This window comes from Somniosus microcephalus, chromosome 26 (genome assembly GCF_052327205.1).
Source record: "Somniosus microcephalus isolate GS21.2 chromosome 26, FLI_Smic_1.0, whole genome shotgun sequence".
In the NCBI taxonomy this organism is placed as follows: Eukaryota; Metazoa; Chordata; class Chondrichthyes; order Squaliformes; family Somniosidae; genus Somniosus; species Somniosus microcephalus.
The window spans coordinates 54224755-54245066 of NC_141012.1; the positions used below are offsets into that span (position 1 = coordinate 54224755).

The window sequence follows — 20312 nt, forward strand, 5'->3', positions numbered from 1 at the left end:
CAACAAAAGAAGTGAAGATATCGAGTTCAACAATTTCAGATCATAACTTCGGCCCCTATTACATTTTTACTTATATCTTTTATCCACCCCTTTGTTTTGGTTTTTCCCTCCCCCCCCCCTTTCCTTTTCTTCTCTCTCCCACATGGCAGCTGTCTCCCATTCTGCCAGAACATTTCACACCTAATCTAGAGCTGTCTTTTGTCTCCACTAGTCCTATCACCATCTCGTCTGGTTTTGAATACCTCTTAATGTCTCTTCACTTCTTTTGTTGTCTCCCACCCCTGCCTTTCGATCTATTTCATTTCCTTTCCAGTTTTGAAAAAGGGTTAGACCCGAAACGTCGACTCTAATTTCTCTCCACGGATGTTGCCTGGCCTGCTGAGTTTTTCCAGCATTTTCTGTTATTATAGATTCCAGCAACTGTCCCACAACTGCCGTCAAACTGACAGGTCTGTAGTTTCCTGGTTTGTCCCTCCCTCCCTCCCTTCTTAGGTGATGGAGTGACATTTCTAATTTTCTAATCCAAAGGCACAATTCCCAAATCTAGACAACCTTGGAAAATTATGACTAACGCATCTGCAATTTCCCCACCTGTTCCTGGGGTGGAAAGCATCAGGTCCTGGAGCTGGGTCTATCTTATTCCCACTTATCACTCTCTCTCTCTCAATATATTTATAAAAACTTTTACTGTTAGTTTGAGAGTTATTTTTCTTACTCCTTTTTTGCACCTCTCCTTTCTTTGTATCCCTTTGCTTTTTTTTATAGCTCTCCCAGTCTGCTGGATTTCCACTTTTTCTTTTGTGATAGGAGTATCTGTTGCTTCTCCCCTCCTTTTCTTCTTGCTATTTTTTCCAAATGCTCGCTTGTATTTTAGTTTCCAGTTCTGATGAAGGGTACTCACGGAAATATAAATTGTCTTTTCTCTTTATTGGTGCTGACTGAGCTGCTGTTTCCAATTTCCCTACTTCCAATGTCTATCATTTTCTCTCTCTCTATTTGTTGGCTGCTCTCCAGAACCTCCTTCCAACTTCGCGCAAGGGCAATTTTGGAAACCGGTGACAGGTGCTCAACTGCAGACAACACCTGGCTCAGAAAGCAGAGAACAAGGGAGGGGGGAGAAACCCAAATAAGGAGACAGGGATAAACCTCTGGTTAGCCAATGGAGAGAGCAATGTTAAACAGAATTTAAGGAGTAAGTATCCTTTAAGAGATTTTTTGATTAAAATCAGACCTGGCTCAGTGAGACAGTAGGAAGCAAAGTTCTCCATGCTGCACAGTGCGGGACAGTGCATGTGACGCTGCTCCTCACTCCCAAACGTGTCGATCATCCAGGTGCACATGCTGTAAAAGGGAAAGGAAACAGCTGAAGCTTTGGATATAAACTAGCCCCATATCACCAGCGCACCTCCCAGACTCCGCACTGTCTCACATGCACTGAAGCAGCATTCCTGTTCTGTTAACTATTTTGGCAAACTTCCATTGCTCTCAGTGTTAAGTGGTGAGCAGCATCCGAGAGCCAAGCTCCGTGGTGTTAAGTATGTGTATTAACACAAAGACTTAAACGTATAACTCAAACAGGTCTTTACTGGTTGGAGGTAGGGACTATACGTAGGTCTTTACTTCATGCCCACAGGCGGGAACTGAGGGGAGATCAGTACCCACAGTACTATTTATACCCCTATGGCCAGGAGTGGTACTGCGTATCACTACGCCCTACAAGTAGTGCAGTCCTGTCCATAGGTTCAAAGTAGCACACATATTACATACACAACACGTGGTCTGGGACAGAAGCTGCACGTCTTCCCCTGGAATGTCTGATGTTTTCAGCCTTGGGGCCGATGTGGCTGTTGCACCTTCAAAGTCTGCCCTGATCGTCGCCACTCCTGAACCAAGCTCGCACATTTCAGCAAGCGCTTTAATCTTCACAGGTGACAATTTTGAAGGAAATGTGATTTGGTGGGATGGAAGGAGGGGGAAAGTCAGATACAGAAATGTGCTATTGGCTACTCATCAAACTGGACTGAAGCAGCACACTGAAAACAGAAAAGGCTGCAAATGCACAGAACAGTTCTGACAAAGGCTTTCCACCCAAAACGTTAACCAGTTTTTCCTCTCCCAGCTACAGATTGAGCTGTTATGAATTTCCATTATTCATTCCGCCCACACATTTTATTTCAAAAATTAAGTAATTTGCTAGACTCGCTCTGAGCAGGTTATGACAGGTAAGAAAGCCAATTTTCTTAATTAAAGACCCAACAATACATTCTTGGATTGTTTTCACCCACACATTTAAATAAAAGCGACCAGCTGTTTATTATTTGTGAAAGACAAAAGTGTGGGAAGGCAACAGGTGTCAGTTGGTGAACACATGGTAAAAATGCGACAATCAAGTTAAGTTAGCTCTCAAGATGTTAAATTCAGAGGATACAGGGCTGGGAGAATAGGGTTCAGACAGGGTGTCTGAATCAGCCTGTAGTTGACAAACCGAACCTACTATTTCTTAGTTCCCAGCTCAGGCCCAGACCTGCCTTCTCGCAGCCTTTCTTAGACCAGACTGGGCCTGAACGTGAGGTTACCTCCTTAATACAAATTCTGATCCCTGGCAGCTACCCCATCTAAGTTGGTTTGGATAGTCCAGAGGTTGTTCACACCTATTCTAGGTAAGACGACTCAATTCATTTGAGATCAGCAGGAGAAGCTGACCCGATACAGAATTAAACAAAACGCAAATATCCTGTCCATTATCAGTAGGAGGGCAGTGGGTTCTGTATTCTGTCCATTATCAGGAGTAGGGCAGTGGGTTCTGTATTCTGTCCATTATCAGGAGTAGGGCAGTGGGTTCTGTATTCTGTCCATTTATCAGGAGTAGGGCAGTGGGTTCTGTATTCTGTCCATTATCAGGAATAGGGCAGTGGGTTCAGTATTCTGTCCACTATCAGGAGTAGGGCAGTGGGTTCTGTATTCTGTCCACTATCAGGAGTAGGGCAGTGGGTTCTGTATTCTGTCCATTATCAGGAGTAGGGCAGTGGGTTCTGTATTCTGTCCACTATCAGGAGTAGGGCAGTGGGTTCTGTATTCTGTCCACTATCAGGAGTAGGGCAGTGGGTTCTGTATTCTGTCCATTATCAGGAGCAGGGCAGTGGGTTCAGTATTCTGTCCACTATCAGGAGTAGGGCAGTGGGTTCAGTATTCTGTCCACTATCAGGAGTAGGGCAGTGGGTTCTGTATTCTGTCCATTATCAGGAGTAGGGCAGTGGGTTCTGTATTCTGTCCACTATCAGGAGTAGGGCAGTGGGTTCTGTATTCTGTCCACTATCAGGAGTAGGGCAGTGGGTTCTGTATTCTGTCCATTATCAGGAGTAGGGCAGTGGGTTCTGTATTCTGTCCACTATCAGGAGTAGGGCAGTGGGTTCTGTATTCTGTCCACTATCAGGAGTAGGGCAGTGGGTTCTGTATTCTGTCCATTATCAGGAGCAGGGCAGTGGGTTCAGTATTCTGTCCACTATCAGGAGTAGGGCAGTGGGTTCAGTATTCTGTCCACTATCAGGAGTAGGGCAGTGGGTTCTGTATTCTGTCCATTATCAGGAGTAGGGCAGTGGGTTCTGTATTCTGTCCACTATCAGGAGTAGGGCAGTGGGTTCTGTATTCTGTCCATTATCAGGAGTAGGGCAGTGGGTTCTGTATTCTGTCCACTATCAGGAGTAGGGCAGTGGGTTCAGTATTCTGTCCACTATCAGGAGTAGGGCAGTGGGTTCTGTATTCTGTCCACTATCAGGAGTAGGGCAGTGGGTTCTGTATTCTGTCCATTATCAGGAGCAGGGCAGTGGGTTCAGTATTCTGTCCACTATCAGGAGTAGGGCAGTGGGTTCTGTATTCTGTCCACTATCAGGAGTAGGGCAGTGGGTTCTGTATTCTGTCCATTATCAGGAGTAGGGCAGTGGGTTCTGTATTCTGTCCACTATCAGGAGTAGGGCAGTGGGTTCAGTATTCTGTCCATTATCAGGAGTAGGGCAGTGGGTTCAGTATTCTGTCCACTATCAGGAGTAGGGCAGTGGGTTCTGTATTCTGTCCACTATCAGGAGTAGGGCAGTGGGTTCAGTATTCTGTCCACTATCAGGAGTAGGGCAGTGGGTTCTGTATTCTGTCCACTATCAGGAGTAGGGCAGTGGGTTCTGTATTCTGTCCATTTATCAGGAGTAGGGCAGTGGGTTCAGTATTCTGTCCACTATCAGGAGTAGGGCAGTGGGTTCAGTATTCTGTCCATTTATCAGGAGTAGGGCAGTGGGTTCTGTATTCTGTCCATTATCAGGAGTAGGGCAGTGGGTTCTGTATTCTGTCCACTATCAGGAATAGGGCAGTGAGTTCAGTATTCTGTCCATTTATCAGGAGTAGGGCAGTGGGTTCTGTATTCTGTCCACTAGCAGGGCAGTGGGTTCAGTATTCTGTCCACTATCAGGAGTAGGGCAATGGGTTCAGTATTCTGTCCACTATCAGGAGTAGGGCAGTGGGTTCAGTATTCTGTCCACTATCAGGAGTAGGGCAGTGGGTTCTGTATTCTGTCCACTATCAGGAGTAGGGCAGTGGGTTCTGTGTTCTGTCCACTATCAGGAGTAGGGCAGTGGGTTCTGTATTCTGTCCATTATCAGGAGTAGGGCAGTGGGTTCAGTATTCTGTCCACTATCAGGAGTAGGGCAGTGGGTTCTGTATTCTGTCCATTATCAGGAGTAGGGCAGTGGGTTCTGTGTTCTGTCCACTATCAGGAGTAGGGCAGTGGGTTCAGTATTCTGTCCACTATCAGGAGTAGGGCAGTGGGTTCTGTATTCTGTCCATTATCAGGAATAGGGCAGTGGGTTCAGTATTCTGTCCATTATCAGGAGTAGGGCAGTGGGTTCAGTATTCTGTCCACTATCAGGAGTAGGGCAGTGGGTTCTGTATTCTGTCCATTATCAGGAGTAGGGCAGTGGGTTCTGTGTTCTGTCCACTATCAGGAGTAGGGCAGTGGGTTCAGTATTCTGTCCACTATCAGGAGTAGGGCAGTGGGTTCTGTATTCTGTCCATTATCAGGAATAGGGCAGTGGGTTCAGTATTCTGTCCATTATCAGGAGTAGGGCAGTGGGTTCTGTATTCTGTCCATTATCAGGAATAGGGCAGTGGGTTCAGTATTCTGTCCACTATCAGGAGTAGGGCAGTGGGTTCAGTATTCTGTCCATTTATCAGGAGTAGGGCAGTGGGTTCTGTATTCTGTCCACTATCAGGAGTAGGGCAGTGGGTTCTGTATTCTGTCCATTATCAGGAGTAGGGCAGTGGGTTCTGTATTCTGTCCACTATCAGGAATAGGGCAGTGGGTTCTGTATTCTGTCCACTATCAGGAGTAGGGCAGTGGGTTCTGTATTCTGTCCACTATCAGGAGTAGGGCAGTGAGTTCTGTATTCTGTCCACTATCAGGAGTAGGGCAGTGGGTTCAGTATTCTGTCCACTATCAGGAGTAGGGCAGTGGGTTCAGTATTCTGTCCACTATCAGGAATAGGGCAGTGGGTTCTGTATTCTGTCCACTATCAGGAGTAGGGCAGTGGGTTCAGTATTCTGTCCATTTATCAGGAGTAGGGCAGTGGGTTCTGTATTCTGTCCACTATCAGGAGTAGGGCAGTGGGTTCTGTATTCTGTCCATTATCAGGAATAGGGCAGTGGGTTCTGTATTCTGTCCACTATCAGGAGTAGGGCAGTGGGTTCAGTATTCTGTCCACTATCAGGAGTAGGGCAGTGGGTTCAGTATTCTGTCCATTTATCAGGAGTAGGGCAGTGGGTTCAGTATTCTGTCCATTTATCAGGAGTAGGGCAGTGGGTTCAGTATTCTGTCCATTTATCAGGAGTAGGGCAGTGGGTTCAGTATTCTGTCCATTTATCAGGAGTAGGGCAGTGGGTTCTGTATTCTGTCCACTATCAGGAATAGGGCAGTGGGTTCAGTATTCTGTCCACTATCAGGAGTAGGGCAGTGGGTTCAGTATTCTGTCCACTATCAGTAGGGGAGTGGGTTCAGTATTCTGTCCACTATCAGGAATAGGGCAGTGGGTTCAGTATTCTGTCCACTATCAGGAGTAGGGCAGTGGGTTCAGTATTCTGTCCACTGTCAGTAGGGCAGTGGGTTCAGTATTCTGTCCACTATCAGGAATAGGGCAGTGGGTTCAGTATTCTGTCCACTATCAGGAATAGGGCAGTGGGTTCAGTATTCTGTCCACTATCAGGAGCAGGGCAGTGGGTTCAGTATTCTGTCCACTATCAGGAGTAGGGCAGTGGGTTCTGTATTCTGTCCACTATCAGGAGTAGGGCAGTGGGTTCTGTATTCTGTCCACTATCTGGAGTAGGGCAGTGGGTTCTGTATTCTGTCCACTATCAGGAGTAGGGCAGTGGGTTCTGTATTCTGTCCACTATCAGGAGTAGGGCAGTGGGTTCTGTATTCTGTCCACTATCAGGAGTAGGGCAGTGGGTTCAGTATTCTGTCCACTATCAGGAGTAGGGCAGTGGGTTCTGTATTCTGTCCACTATCAGGAGTAGGGCAGTGGGTTCAGTATTCTGTCCACTATCAGGAGTAGGGCAGTGGGTTCTGTATTCTGTCCACTATCAGGAGTAGGGCAGTGGGTTCTGTATTCTGTCCACTATCTGGAGTAGGGCAATGGGTTCAGTATTCTGTCCACTATCAGGAGTAGGGCAATGGGTTCAGTATTCTGTCCACTAGCAGGGCAGTGGGTTCAGTATTCTGTCCACTATCAGGAATAGGGCAGTGGGTTCAGTATTCTGTCCACTATCAGGAGTACGGCAGTGGGTTCTGTATTCTGTCCACTATCAGGAGTAGGGCAGTGGGTTCTGTATTCTGTCCACTATCTGGAGTAGGGCAATGGGTTCAGTATTCTGTCCACTATCAGGAGTAGGGCAGTGGGTTCTGTATTCTGTCCACTATCAGGAGTAGGGCAGTGGGTTCTGTATTCTGTCCACTATCAGGAGTAGGGCAATGGGTTCAGTATTCTGTCCACTATCAGGAGCAGGGCAGTGGGTTCTGTGTTCTGTCCACTATCAGGAGTAGGGCAGTGGGTTCAGTATTCTGTCCACTATCAGGAGCAGGGCAGTGGGTTCTGTATTCTGACCACTATCAGGGGTAGAGCAGTGGGTTCTGTATTCTGACCACTATCTGGAGCAGGGCAGTGGGTTCAGTATTCTGCACACTATCAGGAGAAGGGCAGTAGGTTCTGTGTTCTGTCCACTATCAGGAGTAGGGCAGTGGGTTCATTATTCTGTCCACCATCAGGAGTAGGGCAGTGGGTTCTGTATTCTGTCCACTATCAGGAATAGGGCAGTGGGTTCAGTATTCTGACCACTATCAGGAGTGGGGCAGTGGGTTCAGTATTCTGTCCACTATCAGGAGTAGGGCAGTGGGTTCTGTATTCTGTCCACTAGCAGGAGCAGGGCAGTGGGTTCAGTATTCTGTCCACTATCAGGAGTAGGGCAGTGGGTTCTGTATTCTGACCACTATCAGGAGTAGGGCAGTGGGTTCAGTATTCTGTCCACTATCAGGAGTAGGGCAGTGGGTTCAGTATTCTGTCCACCATCAGGAGTAGGGCAGTGAGTTCAGTATTCTGTCCACTATCTGGAGTAGGGCAGTGGGTTCTGTATTCTGTCCACTATCAGGAGTAGGGCAGTGGGTTCAGTATTCTGTCCACTATCAGGAGTAGGGCAGTGGGTTCTGTATTTTGTCCACTATCAGGAGTAGGGCAGTGGGTTCTGTATTTTGTCCACTATCAGGAATAGGGCAGTGGGTTCAGTATTCTGTCCACTATCAGGAGTAGGGCAATGGGTTCTGTATTCTGTCCAGTATCAGGAGTAGGGCAGTGGGTTCAGTATTCTGTCCACTATCAGGAGTAGGGCAGTGGGTTCAGTATTCTGTCCATTATCAGGAATAGGGCAGTGGGTTCAGTATTCTGTCCACTATCAGGAGTAGGGCAGTGGGTTCTGTATTCTGTCCATTATCAGGAATAGGGCAGTGGGTTCAGTATTCTGTCCACTATCAGGAGTAGGGCAGTGGGTTCAGTATTCTGTCCACGATCAGGAGTAGGGCAGTGGGTTCAGTATTCTGACCACTATCAGGGGTAGAGCAGTGGGTTCTGTATTCTGACCACTATCTGGAGCAGGGCAGTGGGTTCAGTATTCTGCACACTATCAGGAGAAGGGCAGTAGGTTCTGTGTTCTGTCCACTATCAGGAGTAGGGCAGTGGGTTCAGTATTCTGTCCACTATCAGTAGGGCAGTGGGTTCAGTATTCTGTCCACTATCAGTAGGGCAGTGGGTTCTGTATTCTGTCCATTATCAGGAGTAGGGCAGTGGGTTCAGTATTCTGTCCACTATCAGTAGGGCAGTGGGTTCTGTATTCTGTCCACTATCAGGAATAGGGCAGTGGGTTCAGTATTCTGTCCACTATCAGGAGTAGGGCAGTGGGTTCAGTATTCTGTCCACTATCAGGAGTAGGGCAGTGGGTTCAGTATTCTGTTCACTATCAGGAGTAGGGCAGTGGGTTCTGTATTCTGTCCACTAGCAGGGCAGTGGGTTCAGTATTCTGTCCACTAGCAGGGCAGTGGGTTCAGTATTCTGTCCACTAGCAGGGCAGTGGGTTCTGTATTCTGTCCACTATCAGGAGTAGGGCAGTGGGTTCAGTATTCTGTCCATTATCAGGAGTAGGGCAGTGGGTTCTGTATTCTGTCCACTATCAGGAGTGGGGCAGTGGGTTCAGTATTCTGTCCACTATCAGGAATAGGGCAGTGGGTTCAGTATTCTGTCCACTATCAGGAGTAGGGCAGTGGGTTCAGTATTCTGTTCACTATCAGGAGTAGGGCAGTGGGTTCTGTATTCTGTCCACTAGCAGGGCAGTGGGTTCAGTATTCTGTCCACTAGCAGGGCAGTGGGTTCAGTATTCTGTCCACTAGCAGGGCAGTGGGTTCTGTATTCTGTCCACTAGCAGGGCAGTGGGTTCAGTATTCTGTCCACTATCAGGAACAGGGCAGTGGGTTCTGTATTCTGACCACTATCAGGGGTAGAGCAGTGGGTTCTGTATTCTGACCACTATCTGGAGCAGGGCAGTGGGTTCAGTATTCTGCACACTATCAGGAGAAGGGCAGTAGGTTCTGTGTTCTGTCCACTATCAGGAGTAGGGCAGTAGGTTCTGTGTTCTGTCCACTATCAGGAGTAGGGCAGTGGGTTCTGTATTCTGTCCATTATCAGGAGTAGGGCAGTGGGTTCTGTATTCTGTCCACTATCAGGAGTAGGGCAATGGGTTCAGTATTCTGTCCACTATCAGGAGTAGGGCAGTGGGTTCTGTATTCTGTCCATTTATCAGGAGTAGGGCAGTGGGTTCAGTATTCTGTCCACTATCAGGAGTAGGGCCGTGGGTTCAGTATTCTGTCCACTATCTGGAGTAGGGCAGTGGGTTCAGTATTCTGCACACTATCAGGAGAAGGGCAGTAGGTTCTGTGTTCTGTCCACTATCAGGAGTAGGGCAGTGGGTTCAGTATTCTGTCCACTATCAGTAGGGCAGTGGGTTCAGTATTCTGTCCACTATCAGTAGGGCAGTGGGTTCTGTATTCTGTCCATTATCAGGAGTAGGGCAGTGGGTTCAGTATTCTGTCCACTATCAGTAGGGCAGTGGGTTCTGTATTCTGTCCACTATCAGGAATAGGGCAGTGGGTTCAGTATTCTGTCCACTATCAGGAGTAGGGCAGTGGGTTCAGTATTCTGTCCACTATCAGGAGTAGGGCAGTGGGTTCAGTATTCTGTTCACTATCAGGAGTAGGGCAGTGGGTTCTGTATTCTGTCCACTAGCAGGGCAGTGGGTTCAGTATTCTGTCCACTAGCAGGGCAGTGGGTTCAGTATTCTGTCCACTAGCAGGGCAGTGGGTTCTGTATTCTGTCCACTAGCAGGGCAGTGGGTTCAGTATTCTGTCCACTATCAGGAACAGGGCAGTGGGTTCTGTATTCTGACCACTATCAGGGGTAGAGCAGTGGGTTCTGTATTCTGACCACTATCTGGAGCAGGGCAGTGGGTTCAGTATTCTGCACACTATCAGGAGAAGGGCAGTAGGTTCTGTGTTCTGTCCACTATCAGGAGTAGGGCAGTAGGTTCTGTGTTCTGTCCACTATCAGGAGTAGGGCAGTGGGTTCTGTATTCTGTCCATTATCAGGAGTAGGGCAGTGGGTTCTGTATTCTGTCCACTATCAGGAGTAGGGCAATGGGTTCAGTATTCTGTCCACTATCAGGAGTAGGGCAGTGGGTTCTGTATTCTGTCCATTTATCAGGAGTAGGGCAGTGGGTTCAGTATTCTGTCCACTATCAGGAGTAGGGCCGTGGGTTCAGTATTCTGTCCACTATCTGGAGTAGGGCAGTGGGTTCTGTATTCTGTCCACTATCTGGAATAGGGCAGTGGGTTCTGTATTCTGTCCACTATCTGGAGTAGGGCAGTGGGTTCTGTATTCTGTCCACTATCAGGAGTACAGCAGTGGGTTCAGTATTCTGTCCACTATCTGGAATAGGGCAGTGGGTTCTGTATTCTGTCCACTATCTGGAGTAGGGCAGTGGGTTCTGTATTCTGTCCACTATCAGGAGTACAGCAGTGGGTTCAGTATTCTGTCCACTATCTGGAATAGGGCAGTGGGTTCAGTATTCTGTCCACTATCAGGAGTAGGGCCGTGGGTTCAGTATTCTGTCCACTATCAGGAGTACAGCAGTGGGTTCAGTATTCTGTCCACTATCTGGAATAGGGCAGTGGGTTCTGTATTCTGTCCACTATCTGGAGTAGGGCAGTGGGTTCTGTATTCTGTCCACTATCAGGAGTACAGCAGTGGGTTCAGTATTCTGTCCACTATCTGGAATAGGGCAGTGGGTTCTGTATTCTGTCCACTATCAGGAGCAGGGCAGTGGGTTCAGTATTCTGTCCGCTATCAGGAGTAGGGCAGTGGGTTCAGTATTCTGTCCACTATCAGGAGTAGGGCAGTGGGTTCAGTATTCTGTCCGCTATCAGGAATAGGGCAGTGGGTTCAGTATTCTGTCCACTATCAGGAGTAGGGCAGTGGGTTCAGTATTCTGTCCACTATCAGGAGTAGGGCAGTGGGTTCTGTGTTCTGTCCACTATCAGGAGTAGGGCAGTGGGTTCAGTATTCTGTCCACTATCAGGAGTAGGGCAATGGGTTCTGTATTCTGTCCACTATCAGGAGCACGGCAGTGGGTTCAGTATTCTGTCCACTATCAGGAGTAGGGCAATGGGTCCTGTATTCTGTCCACTATCAGGAGCACGGCAGTGGGTTCAGTATTCTGTCCACTATCAGGAGTAGGGCAGTGGGTTCTGTATTCTGTCCATTATTAGGAGTAGGGCAGTGGGTTCAGTATTCTGACCACTATCAGGAGTAGGGCAGTGGGTTCTGTATTCTGTCCACTATCAGGAGTAGGGCAGTGGGTTCAGTATTCTGTCCATTATTAGGAGTAGGGCAGTGGGTTCTGTGTTCTGTCCACTATCAGGAGTAGGGCAGTGGGTTCAGTATTCTGTCCACTATCAGGAGTAGGGCAGTGGGTTCAGTATTCTGTCCATTATCAGGAATAGGGCAGTGGGTTCAGTATTCTGTCCACTATCAGGAGTAGGGCAGTGGGTTCTGTGTTCTGTCCTTTATCAGGAGTAGGGCAGTGGGTTCAGTATTCTGTCCACTATCAGGAGTAGGGCAGTGGGTTCTGTGTTCTGTCCATTATCAGGAGTAGGGCAGTGGGTTCAGTATTCTGTCCATTATCAGGAGTAGGGCAGTGGGTTCAGTGTTCTGTCCATTATCAGGAGTAGGGCAGTGGGTTCAGTATTCTGTCCATTATCAGTAGGGCAGTGGGTTCTGTGTTCTGTCCATTATCAGGAGTAGGGCAGTGGGTTCTGTGTTCTGTCCATTATCAGGAGTAGGGCAGTGGGTTCTGTGTTCTGTCCGCTATCAGGAGTAGGGCAGTGAGTTCAGTATTCTGTCCGCTATCAGGAGTAGGGCAGTGGGTTCAGTATTCTGTCTGCTATCAGGAGTAGGGCAGTGAGTTCAGTATTCTGTCCACTATCAGGAGTAGGGCAGTGAGTTCAGTATTCTGTCCACTATCAGGAGTAGGGCAGTGGGTTCAGTATTCTGTCCGCTATCAGGAGTAGGGCAGTGAGTTCAGTATTCTGTCCACTATCAGGAGTAGGGCAGTGGGTTCAGTATTTTGTCCACTATCAGGAGTAGGGCAGTGGGTTCAGTATTCTGTCCACTATCAGGAGTAGGGCAGTGGGTTCTGTATTCTGTCCACTATCAGGAGTAGGGCAGTGGGTTCAGTATTCTGACCACTATCAGGAGTAGGGCAGTGGGTTCTGTATTCTGTCCACTATCAGGAGTAGGGCAGTGGGTTCAGTATTCTGTCCATTATTAGGAGTAGGGCAGTGGGTTCTGTGTTCTGTCCACTATCAGGAGTAGGGCAGTGGGTTCAGTATTCTGTCCACTATCAGGAGTAGGGCAGTGGGTTCAGTATTCTGTCCATTATCAGGAATAGGGCAGTGGGTTCAGTATTCTGTCCACTATCAGGAGTAGGGCAGTGGGTTCTGTGTTCTGTCCATTATCAGGAGTAGGGCAGTGGGTTCAGTATTCTGTCCACTATCAGGAGTAGGGCAGTGGGTTCTGTGTTCTGTCCATTATCAGGAGTAGGGCAGTGGGTTCTGTATTCTGTCCGCTATCAGGAGTAGGGCAGTGAGTTCAGTATTCTGTCCACTATCAGGAGTAGGGCAGTGGGTTCAGTATTTTGTCCACTATCAGGAGTAGGGCAGTGGGTTCAGTATTCTGTCCACTATCAGGAGTAGGGCAGTGGGTTCTGTATTCTGTCCACTATCAGGAGTAGGGCAGTGGGTTCTGTATTCTGTCCATTATTAGGAGTAGGGCAGTGGGTTCTGTGTTCTGTCCACTATCAGGAGTAGGGCAGTGGGTTCAGTATTCTGTCCACTATCAGGAGTAGGGCAGTGGGTTCTGTGTTCTGTCCACTATCAGGAATAGGGCAATGGGTTCAGTATTCTGTCCACTATCAGGAATAGGGCAGTGGGTTCAGTATTCTCTCCACTATCAGGAATAGGGCAATGGGTTCAGTATTCTGTCCATTATCAGGAGCACGGCAGTGGGTTCAGTATTCTGTCCACTATCAGGAGTAGGGCAGTGGGTTCAGTATTCTCTCCACTATCAGGAGTAGGGTAGTGGGTTCAGTATTCTGTCCACTATCAGGAGTAGGGCAATGGGTTCAGTATTCTGTCCATTATCAAGGAGTAGGGCAGTGGGTTCAGTATTCTGCCCACTATCAGGAATAGGGCAGTGGGTTCAGTATTCTGTCCACTATCAGGAGTAGGGCAGTGGGTTCTGTATTTTGTCCACTATCAGGAGTAGGGCAGTGGGTTCAGTATTCTGTCCACTATCAGGAGTAGGGCAGTGGGTTCTGTGTTCTGTCCACTATCAGGAATAGGGCAATGGGTTCAGTATTCTGTCCACTATCAGGAATAGGGCAGTGGGTTCAGTATTCTCTCCACTATCAGGAATAGGGCAATGGGTTCAGTATTCTGTCCATTATCAGGAGCACGGCAGTGGGTTCAGTATTCTGTCCACTATCAGGAGTAGGGCAGTGGGTTCAGTATTCTCTCCACTATCAGGAGTAGGGTAGTGGGTTCAGTATTCTGTCCACTATCAGGAGTAGGGCAATGGGTTCAGTATTCTGTCCATTATCAAGGAGTAGGGCAGTGGGTTCAGTATTCTGCCCACTATCAGGAATAGGGCAGTGGGTTCAGTATTCTGTCCACTATCAGGAGTAGGGCAGTGGGTTCTGTATTTTGTCCACTATCAGGAGTAGGGCAGTGGGTTCTGTATTCTGTCCACTATCAGGAGTAGGGTAGTATGTTCTGCATTCTGTCTACCATCAGGAGTGGCGCAGTGAGTTTTGTTGTTTTGTGATGTGTTGCTAAGGGAAGATGACAAAACGGTCTAGAAGTTTAAGAAAACCTGGAATTGCTACATTTTTTCAGTCCCATTTATTCTGCAAAATAAATCAACTTATTGAATGGTTGCCAACCTCATTTTACCCGAGTGTTCACCAGCTACATCTACCGAAAGGTTGGAGCACAACACTTGGGGACATGTGCACGGTTAGTGCATATGGTTCATATGTCAAAGGGAATGCCGAATCCCCCACCTTCCACATCCTGGGGGGGGGGTCACCTTTGACCAAAGGCTTAACTGGACCAGCCAGATAAATACTGTGGCTACAACAGCAGGTCAGAGTCTGGGTATTCTGCGGCGAGTGACTCACCTCCTGACTCCTCAGACCCTTTCCTCCAAGTCAAGAGTGTGATGGAATACTCTCCACTTGCCTGGATGAGTGCAGCTCCAAACCATCCAGGACAAAGTAGCCCGCTTGATTGGCACCAACGTTCCCTATAAGCTGCGCGGACGCCTGGGACCGGCTTTTTTAATGTAAAGTTTCGTGCAGCGCAAAACTGTGAATGGGCTGCGCAGTCTCTTAAAGGGGCCGCGCACCCAAAAAAGATATAAGTGGGAACATTGACTGGCACCTCATCCATCACCTTGAACATTCACTCCCTCCACCACCGGCACACCGTGGCTGCAGTGTGTACCATCTACAAGATGCACTGCAGCAACTCGCCAAAGGTTCTTCGGCAGCACCTCCCAAACCCACAATCTCTGCCGCCTAGGACGACAAGGGCAGCAGGTACATGGGAACACCACCACCTCCAAGCTCCCCTCTAAGTCACACACCATCCTGACTTGGAAATACATTGCCGTTCCTTCATCGTCACTGGGTCAAAATCCTGGAACTCCCTTCCTAACAGCACTGTGGGAGTACCTTCACCACAAGAGCTGCAGCGGTTCAAGAAGGCGCCACACCACCACCTTCTCAAGGGCAATTAGGGATGGGCAATAAACCGCCCACAGCCCATGAATAAACAAAATGTGACTCTGGACGCACAGCAATGCAGCTGACTCTTAAATGCCCTCTGACATGGCCTAGCAAGACACTCAGTTGCATTAAACTGCTACAAAAAATAAAATCGAACAGACCACCCGGCATCGCCCTAGGCATCGGATTCAGGCACGACAAAGGCACACCCAGCCCATTTGACCCCTCAAAGTCCTCCTCACTAACATCTGGGGACTTGTGCCAAAATTGGGAGGGCTGTCCCACAGACAGTCATACTCACAGAATCATACCCATCAACCAATGTCCCAGACTCCTCCATTACCATCTGTCCCACCGACAGGACAGACCCACCAGAGGTGGCAGCACAGTGGTATACGGGAGGGAGGGAGTGGTCCTGGGAGTCCTCAACATTGACTCTGGACCCCATGAAGTCTCATGACATCAGATCTAGGAAGCCGCCTGCTGATTACCACCTAATGTCCTCCCTCAACTGATGAATCATTACCCCTCCATGTTGAACACCACTTGGAAGTAGCAAGGGTGCTCTGGGTTGGGGACTTCAATGTCGGCAGCGGCGAGAGGGTAAAGAGCGGCCCGAGAGCGGAGGTGAATTAAAGCTGTGGCAGCGGCGAGGCTCCGATTCAAAAACAAATCAAAGACTGACGTCACAGGAGAGCAGGTAGGTGATTGGTTGGTGAGTATTACAGCTCTTTTTTGCTCTCTAAGTTAGGGAAAGGGGTTAAATTAAGAGCTGAGAAACTGTAACTTGCTAGTATAATCAAACAATAAACCTAAAATATCAATTGAATAAAATCTTTAACTATTTAATTAATATATAAAACAAGGTTAGAGATGGCAGGGCAGGTGGTGTGTGGTAACTGCAGCATGTGGGAGTCTGTGGAGAGCATCGTGATCCTGAGCAAACACATCTGCAGTAAGTGTCTGCAACTCGAGGGACTTCGGCTCAGAATGATTGAGCTGGATTACGAGCTGCAGACATTGCGATGCATCAGGGAGAGGGAGAAGAACCTGAACACTTTGTTCCAGGAGGCAGTCACACCCTTTTTTTAAATTCGTATATGGGATGTGGGCGTCACTGGCAAGGCCAGCATTTATTGCCCATCCCTAATTGCCCTCGAGAAGGTGGTGGTGAGCCGCCTTCTTGAACTGCTGCAGTCCGTGTGGTGAAGATACTCCCACAATGCTGTTAGGGAGGGAGTTCCAGGATTTTGGCCCAGCGACGATGAAGGATCGGCGATATACTTCTAAGTCAGGATGGTGTGTGACTTGGAGGGGAACTTGGAGGTGGTGGTGTTCCCATGCACCTGCTGCCCTTGTCCTTCTAGGTGGAAGAGGTCGTGGGTTTGGGAGGTGCTGCCGAAGAAGCCTTGGCGAGTTGCTGCAGTGCATCTTGTAGATGGTACATACTGCAGCCACGGTACGCCGGTGGAGAGAGTGAATGTTTAAGGTGGTGGATGGGGTGCCAATCAAGTGGGCTGCTTTGTCCTAGATGGTGTCGAGCTTCTTGAGTGTTGTTGGAGCTGCACTCATCCAGGCAAGTGGAGAGTATTCCATCACACTCCTTACTTGTGCCTTGTAGATGGTGGAAAGGCTTTGGGATGAGACACTCGCCGCATAATACCTAGCCTCTGATCTGCTCTTGCTGCCACAGTATTTATGTGGCTAGTCCAGTTAAGTTTCTGGTCAATGGTGACCCCCCAGGATGTTGATGGTGGGAAATTCGGCGATGGTAATACCATTGAATGTCAAGGGGAGGTGGCTAGACTCTCGCTTGTTGGAGATAGTCATTGCCTGGCACTTCCGTGGCACGAATGTTACCTGCCACTTATCAGCCCAAGCTTGAATGTTGTTCAGGTCTTGATGCATGTGGGCATGAACTGCTTCATTATCTGAGGAGTTGTGAATGGCACTGAACACTGCAGTCATCAGCGAACATCCCCATCTCTAACCTTATGTTGGAGGGAAGGTCATTGATGAAGCAGCTGAAGATGGTTGGGACAAGGACACTTTAGGTTTAGTAGTACTTTAGAGTTCGTCAGTGGTCAGGGACAGGAGGGTGTGACTGCGAGTCAGGAAGGTATGGGGACCCAGGATGTCGTGATGGAGGAGCCTCAGCCCTGGACCTTGTCCAACAGATACGAGGTACTTTCTACCTGCATGGATGAGGAAAAGGACTGCAGGGAGGATGGGCAAACTGACCACGTCCCTGTGGTACAGGGGGCCATTCAAGTGGGGGGAGAAGGAAGGAATGTGGTAGTAGATGGGGACAGTATAGTCAGGGGGATAGATACTGTTCTCTGCAGCCGCGAAAGAGCGTCCCGAAGGCTGTGTTGCCTGCCCGGTGCCAGGGTTAACGATATCGCCTCACGGCTGGAGAAGAACTTGGAGTGGGAGGGGGAGGATCCAGTTGTCGTGGTTCATGTAGGAACCAACGACATAGGTAGAACTTAGAATGAGGTTCTGCTGAGGGAGTTTGAGGAGCTAGGGTCTAAAGTAATAAGCAGAACCACAAGGGTAATAATCTCAAATTGGCATAGGGTCAAGCAGATCAGAGAGTTAAATGCGTGGCTCAAAGAGTGGTGTGGGAAAATGGGGTTTCAATTCATGGGGCACTGACACCAGTACTGGGGAAAGAGGGAGCTGTTCCATCGAGACGGGCTCCACTGAATCCAGGCTGGGACCAGCGTCCTGGAGAATCGAATAACTAAGGCTGTAGATAGGGCTTTAAACTAAAAAAAAGGGTGGGGGAGGGGTCAGGTGAGGGAAAATTTAGAAATCTAAAGAGAAAGGTCAAGGCAATAGAGCAGTGTAGCGATTTCGGTAAAAATAAGCAGAGTGTGATAGGAAGGGACAGAGAGTTTAATGGTAGCACTGTAGCAGAGAATAAGGTCAAAGTAGGGAATAATGGCCCAGTAATTCAGGTCCCAACGCGTGAGTAAGCACCGTGTACTCACGCGTGGGCCCGATGGAATTGCCGGTTTTCAGCATGCACAGCGCATGCGTGGAAAACCGGCATTTCCTTTCCTCTGAACCAAGGGGTTCAGAGGTAGAACGCGTGCGCGGAGGAGTCTGCGCGTGCGCGCTGAAATTCCCTTTTTTTTTTTACAGGGTTGCCCGTGCGATAAGGCCTCCAGTTTTTATGCGAGAAAAAAGCAGACGTAAGTACTTAGTTTTAAAAGGTAAGTGGTCTATTAATTAAAGTTAGAAATTTTTTTCCACAGGTTTATTATTTTTAAAGACTTTACAGTAAGGTAAGTGTATTTTTAGACCCGATTTTTAAAAAAAATATTTTTTTCAAAAATTTGATTAATTGTTTAAATTAGTTTTTTTTACAGTTATTAATAGTTCATTTAATTAGTGGGATTTTTTTAAAACTTTTATTTGAAGTTTAAGTACTGTTTTGGGCGCCCGGAGTTTTCATGAGTTTGACAGTTCTTACTATCAAACTCATGAATGAACTTTTGCAACCTCCGATTGGTTGCCCAGTGCTCACGTGATCCCAGCCGGCTCATCGAACTAACTACGCCGCTGGATCACGCAAGCACAGCACGCCGGGAGCTGAACCAGGCCACTGACAGGAAATCCATGCAGAGCCAGGCCTCAACTGTCGGCGCGCTAGGTAAGTGTAGGTCGGGGGCTTGCACCCGCGGGAAGCCCCCGACACCAATCTCTGGGCCAATGGTAAAAAATGTAAATTAAAGGCTCTTTATCTGAATGCACGAAGCATTCGTAACAAGATAGACGAACTAGTGGCTCAAATAGAGATAAATGGGTTTGATCTAATAGCCATTACAGAGACATGGTTGCAAGGTGGCCAAGGTTGGGAACTAAATGTTCCAGGGTACTTGACGTTTCGAAAAGACAGGCAGAATGGAAAAGGAGGGGGAGTACCCTGATAATAGAGGATGACATAAGGACAGTTGCGAGAAAGGATCTCGGCTCGGAAGATCAGGAAGTAGAATCAGTATGGGTAGAGATAAGGAATAACAAGGGGCAGAAAAGACTGGTAGGAGTAGTATATAGGCCCCCTAACAGTAGCTATACCGCTGGACAGAATATTAATCAAGAAATAGCAGGAGCTTGCAACAAAGGTAATGCAATAATCTTGGGGGACTTTAATCTTCATATAGACTGGACAAATCAAATTGGCAAAGGTAGTCTGGAGGATGAGTTCATGGAATGCATTCAGGGCAGTTTCCTAGAACAATATGGCATGTAACCAACCAGGGAACAGACTATTTTAGATCTTGTATTGTGTAATGAGACAGGGTAAATTAGCAATCTCATAGTAAAGGATCCTCTGGGGCAGAGTGATCATGATATGATAGAATTTCACATTAATTTTGAGAGTGACTTGCCTAAGTCCAAAACTAGAGTCTTAGGGCTAAAAATTGAGTAGCGCCCCGGAAAAAGTAGTGTCACCGCGCCGGAACTTCAGTGGTTGCGCCCCAAGAGGGAAGTGGGGTGCTACTGGAAGCGCCTCGCATCCCTCTTGGGGCGCTGCAAGTCAATAGCATGGCACTACGTGCTGCAGCGCCACGGTATTGCAGGCCTTCTTCCCCTTCTAAAAGGGGAGGGGCCTTGTGCAGCGCGACCCCGAGCTCAGCTGGGCCCTTGGGGATCGGAAGTGCCAGCAAAAGAGCCTGGCACTCAAGAGAAGTGATGGGCTCTTGGAGCGCAGTCGTGGGGGGGGGGGGTGTTCAGGAGGCCGGGGACAGGAACGCAGGCAGGTGGCCAGCAATAAAAATGGCCGCCCCGCACCTCGCCTTTAAATTGCGCCTCCCTGGCTGCAGGTAGGCCCCCTGACCCCGTCCGACGGTAGGTCAGGGGGCGCTCCCGAAGATCGCAGCCGGGGCGCTGCGCACGGCAATGACATCAGCGCTGAATTTTGCGGGAGGCGTGGACTGCGCCGCGCCCGGGCGCTAGTTGCTTTACACCCCGTTAGCACCCTTTTAGAGCACTAACAGGAGGCGCAAAGCAACCCAATTTTTCCCCCATAAACTTAAATAAAGCCAATTACATAGTATGAGGGGCGAGTTGGCTAAGGTAGATGGGAAAAATAGATTAAAAGGTATGGCGGTAGATAAGCAGTAGCTAGCATTTAAAGAAATATTTCATAATTCTCAACAAAAATACATTCCATTGAGAAACAAAAACTCCACGGGAAAGGTGATCCAACCGTGGCTAACTAAAGAAGTTAAGGATAGCATTAGATTGAAAGAAGAAGCTTATAATGTTGCAAAGAATAATAGTAACCTTGAGGATTGGGAGAGTTTCAGAAACCAGCAAAGCTT

General features: G+C 48.3%; 1 protein-coding gene across 4 annotated transcripts in view; it reads right to left on the minus strand.

The window, feature by feature from the left end:
• The window catches only part of LOC147100462 (isobutyryl-CoA dehydrogenase, mitochondrial-like), a 126446-nt gene that overhangs the window by 75071 nt on the left and 31063 nt on the right, over positions 1-20312 (minus strand). For all 4 annotated transcript variants that reach the window (XR_015073736.1, XM_085968202.1, XM_085968203.1 and 1 more), the window contains one exon: positions 1232-1341. Coding sequence is in view for 3 of the 4 variants with exons in the window: in XM_085968202.1 (XP_085824328.1) it covers positions 1232-1341 (110 nt within the window). In the remaining variant the exon portion in view is untranslated. The remainder of the gene's footprint in view (positions 1-1231; positions 1342-20312) is intronic.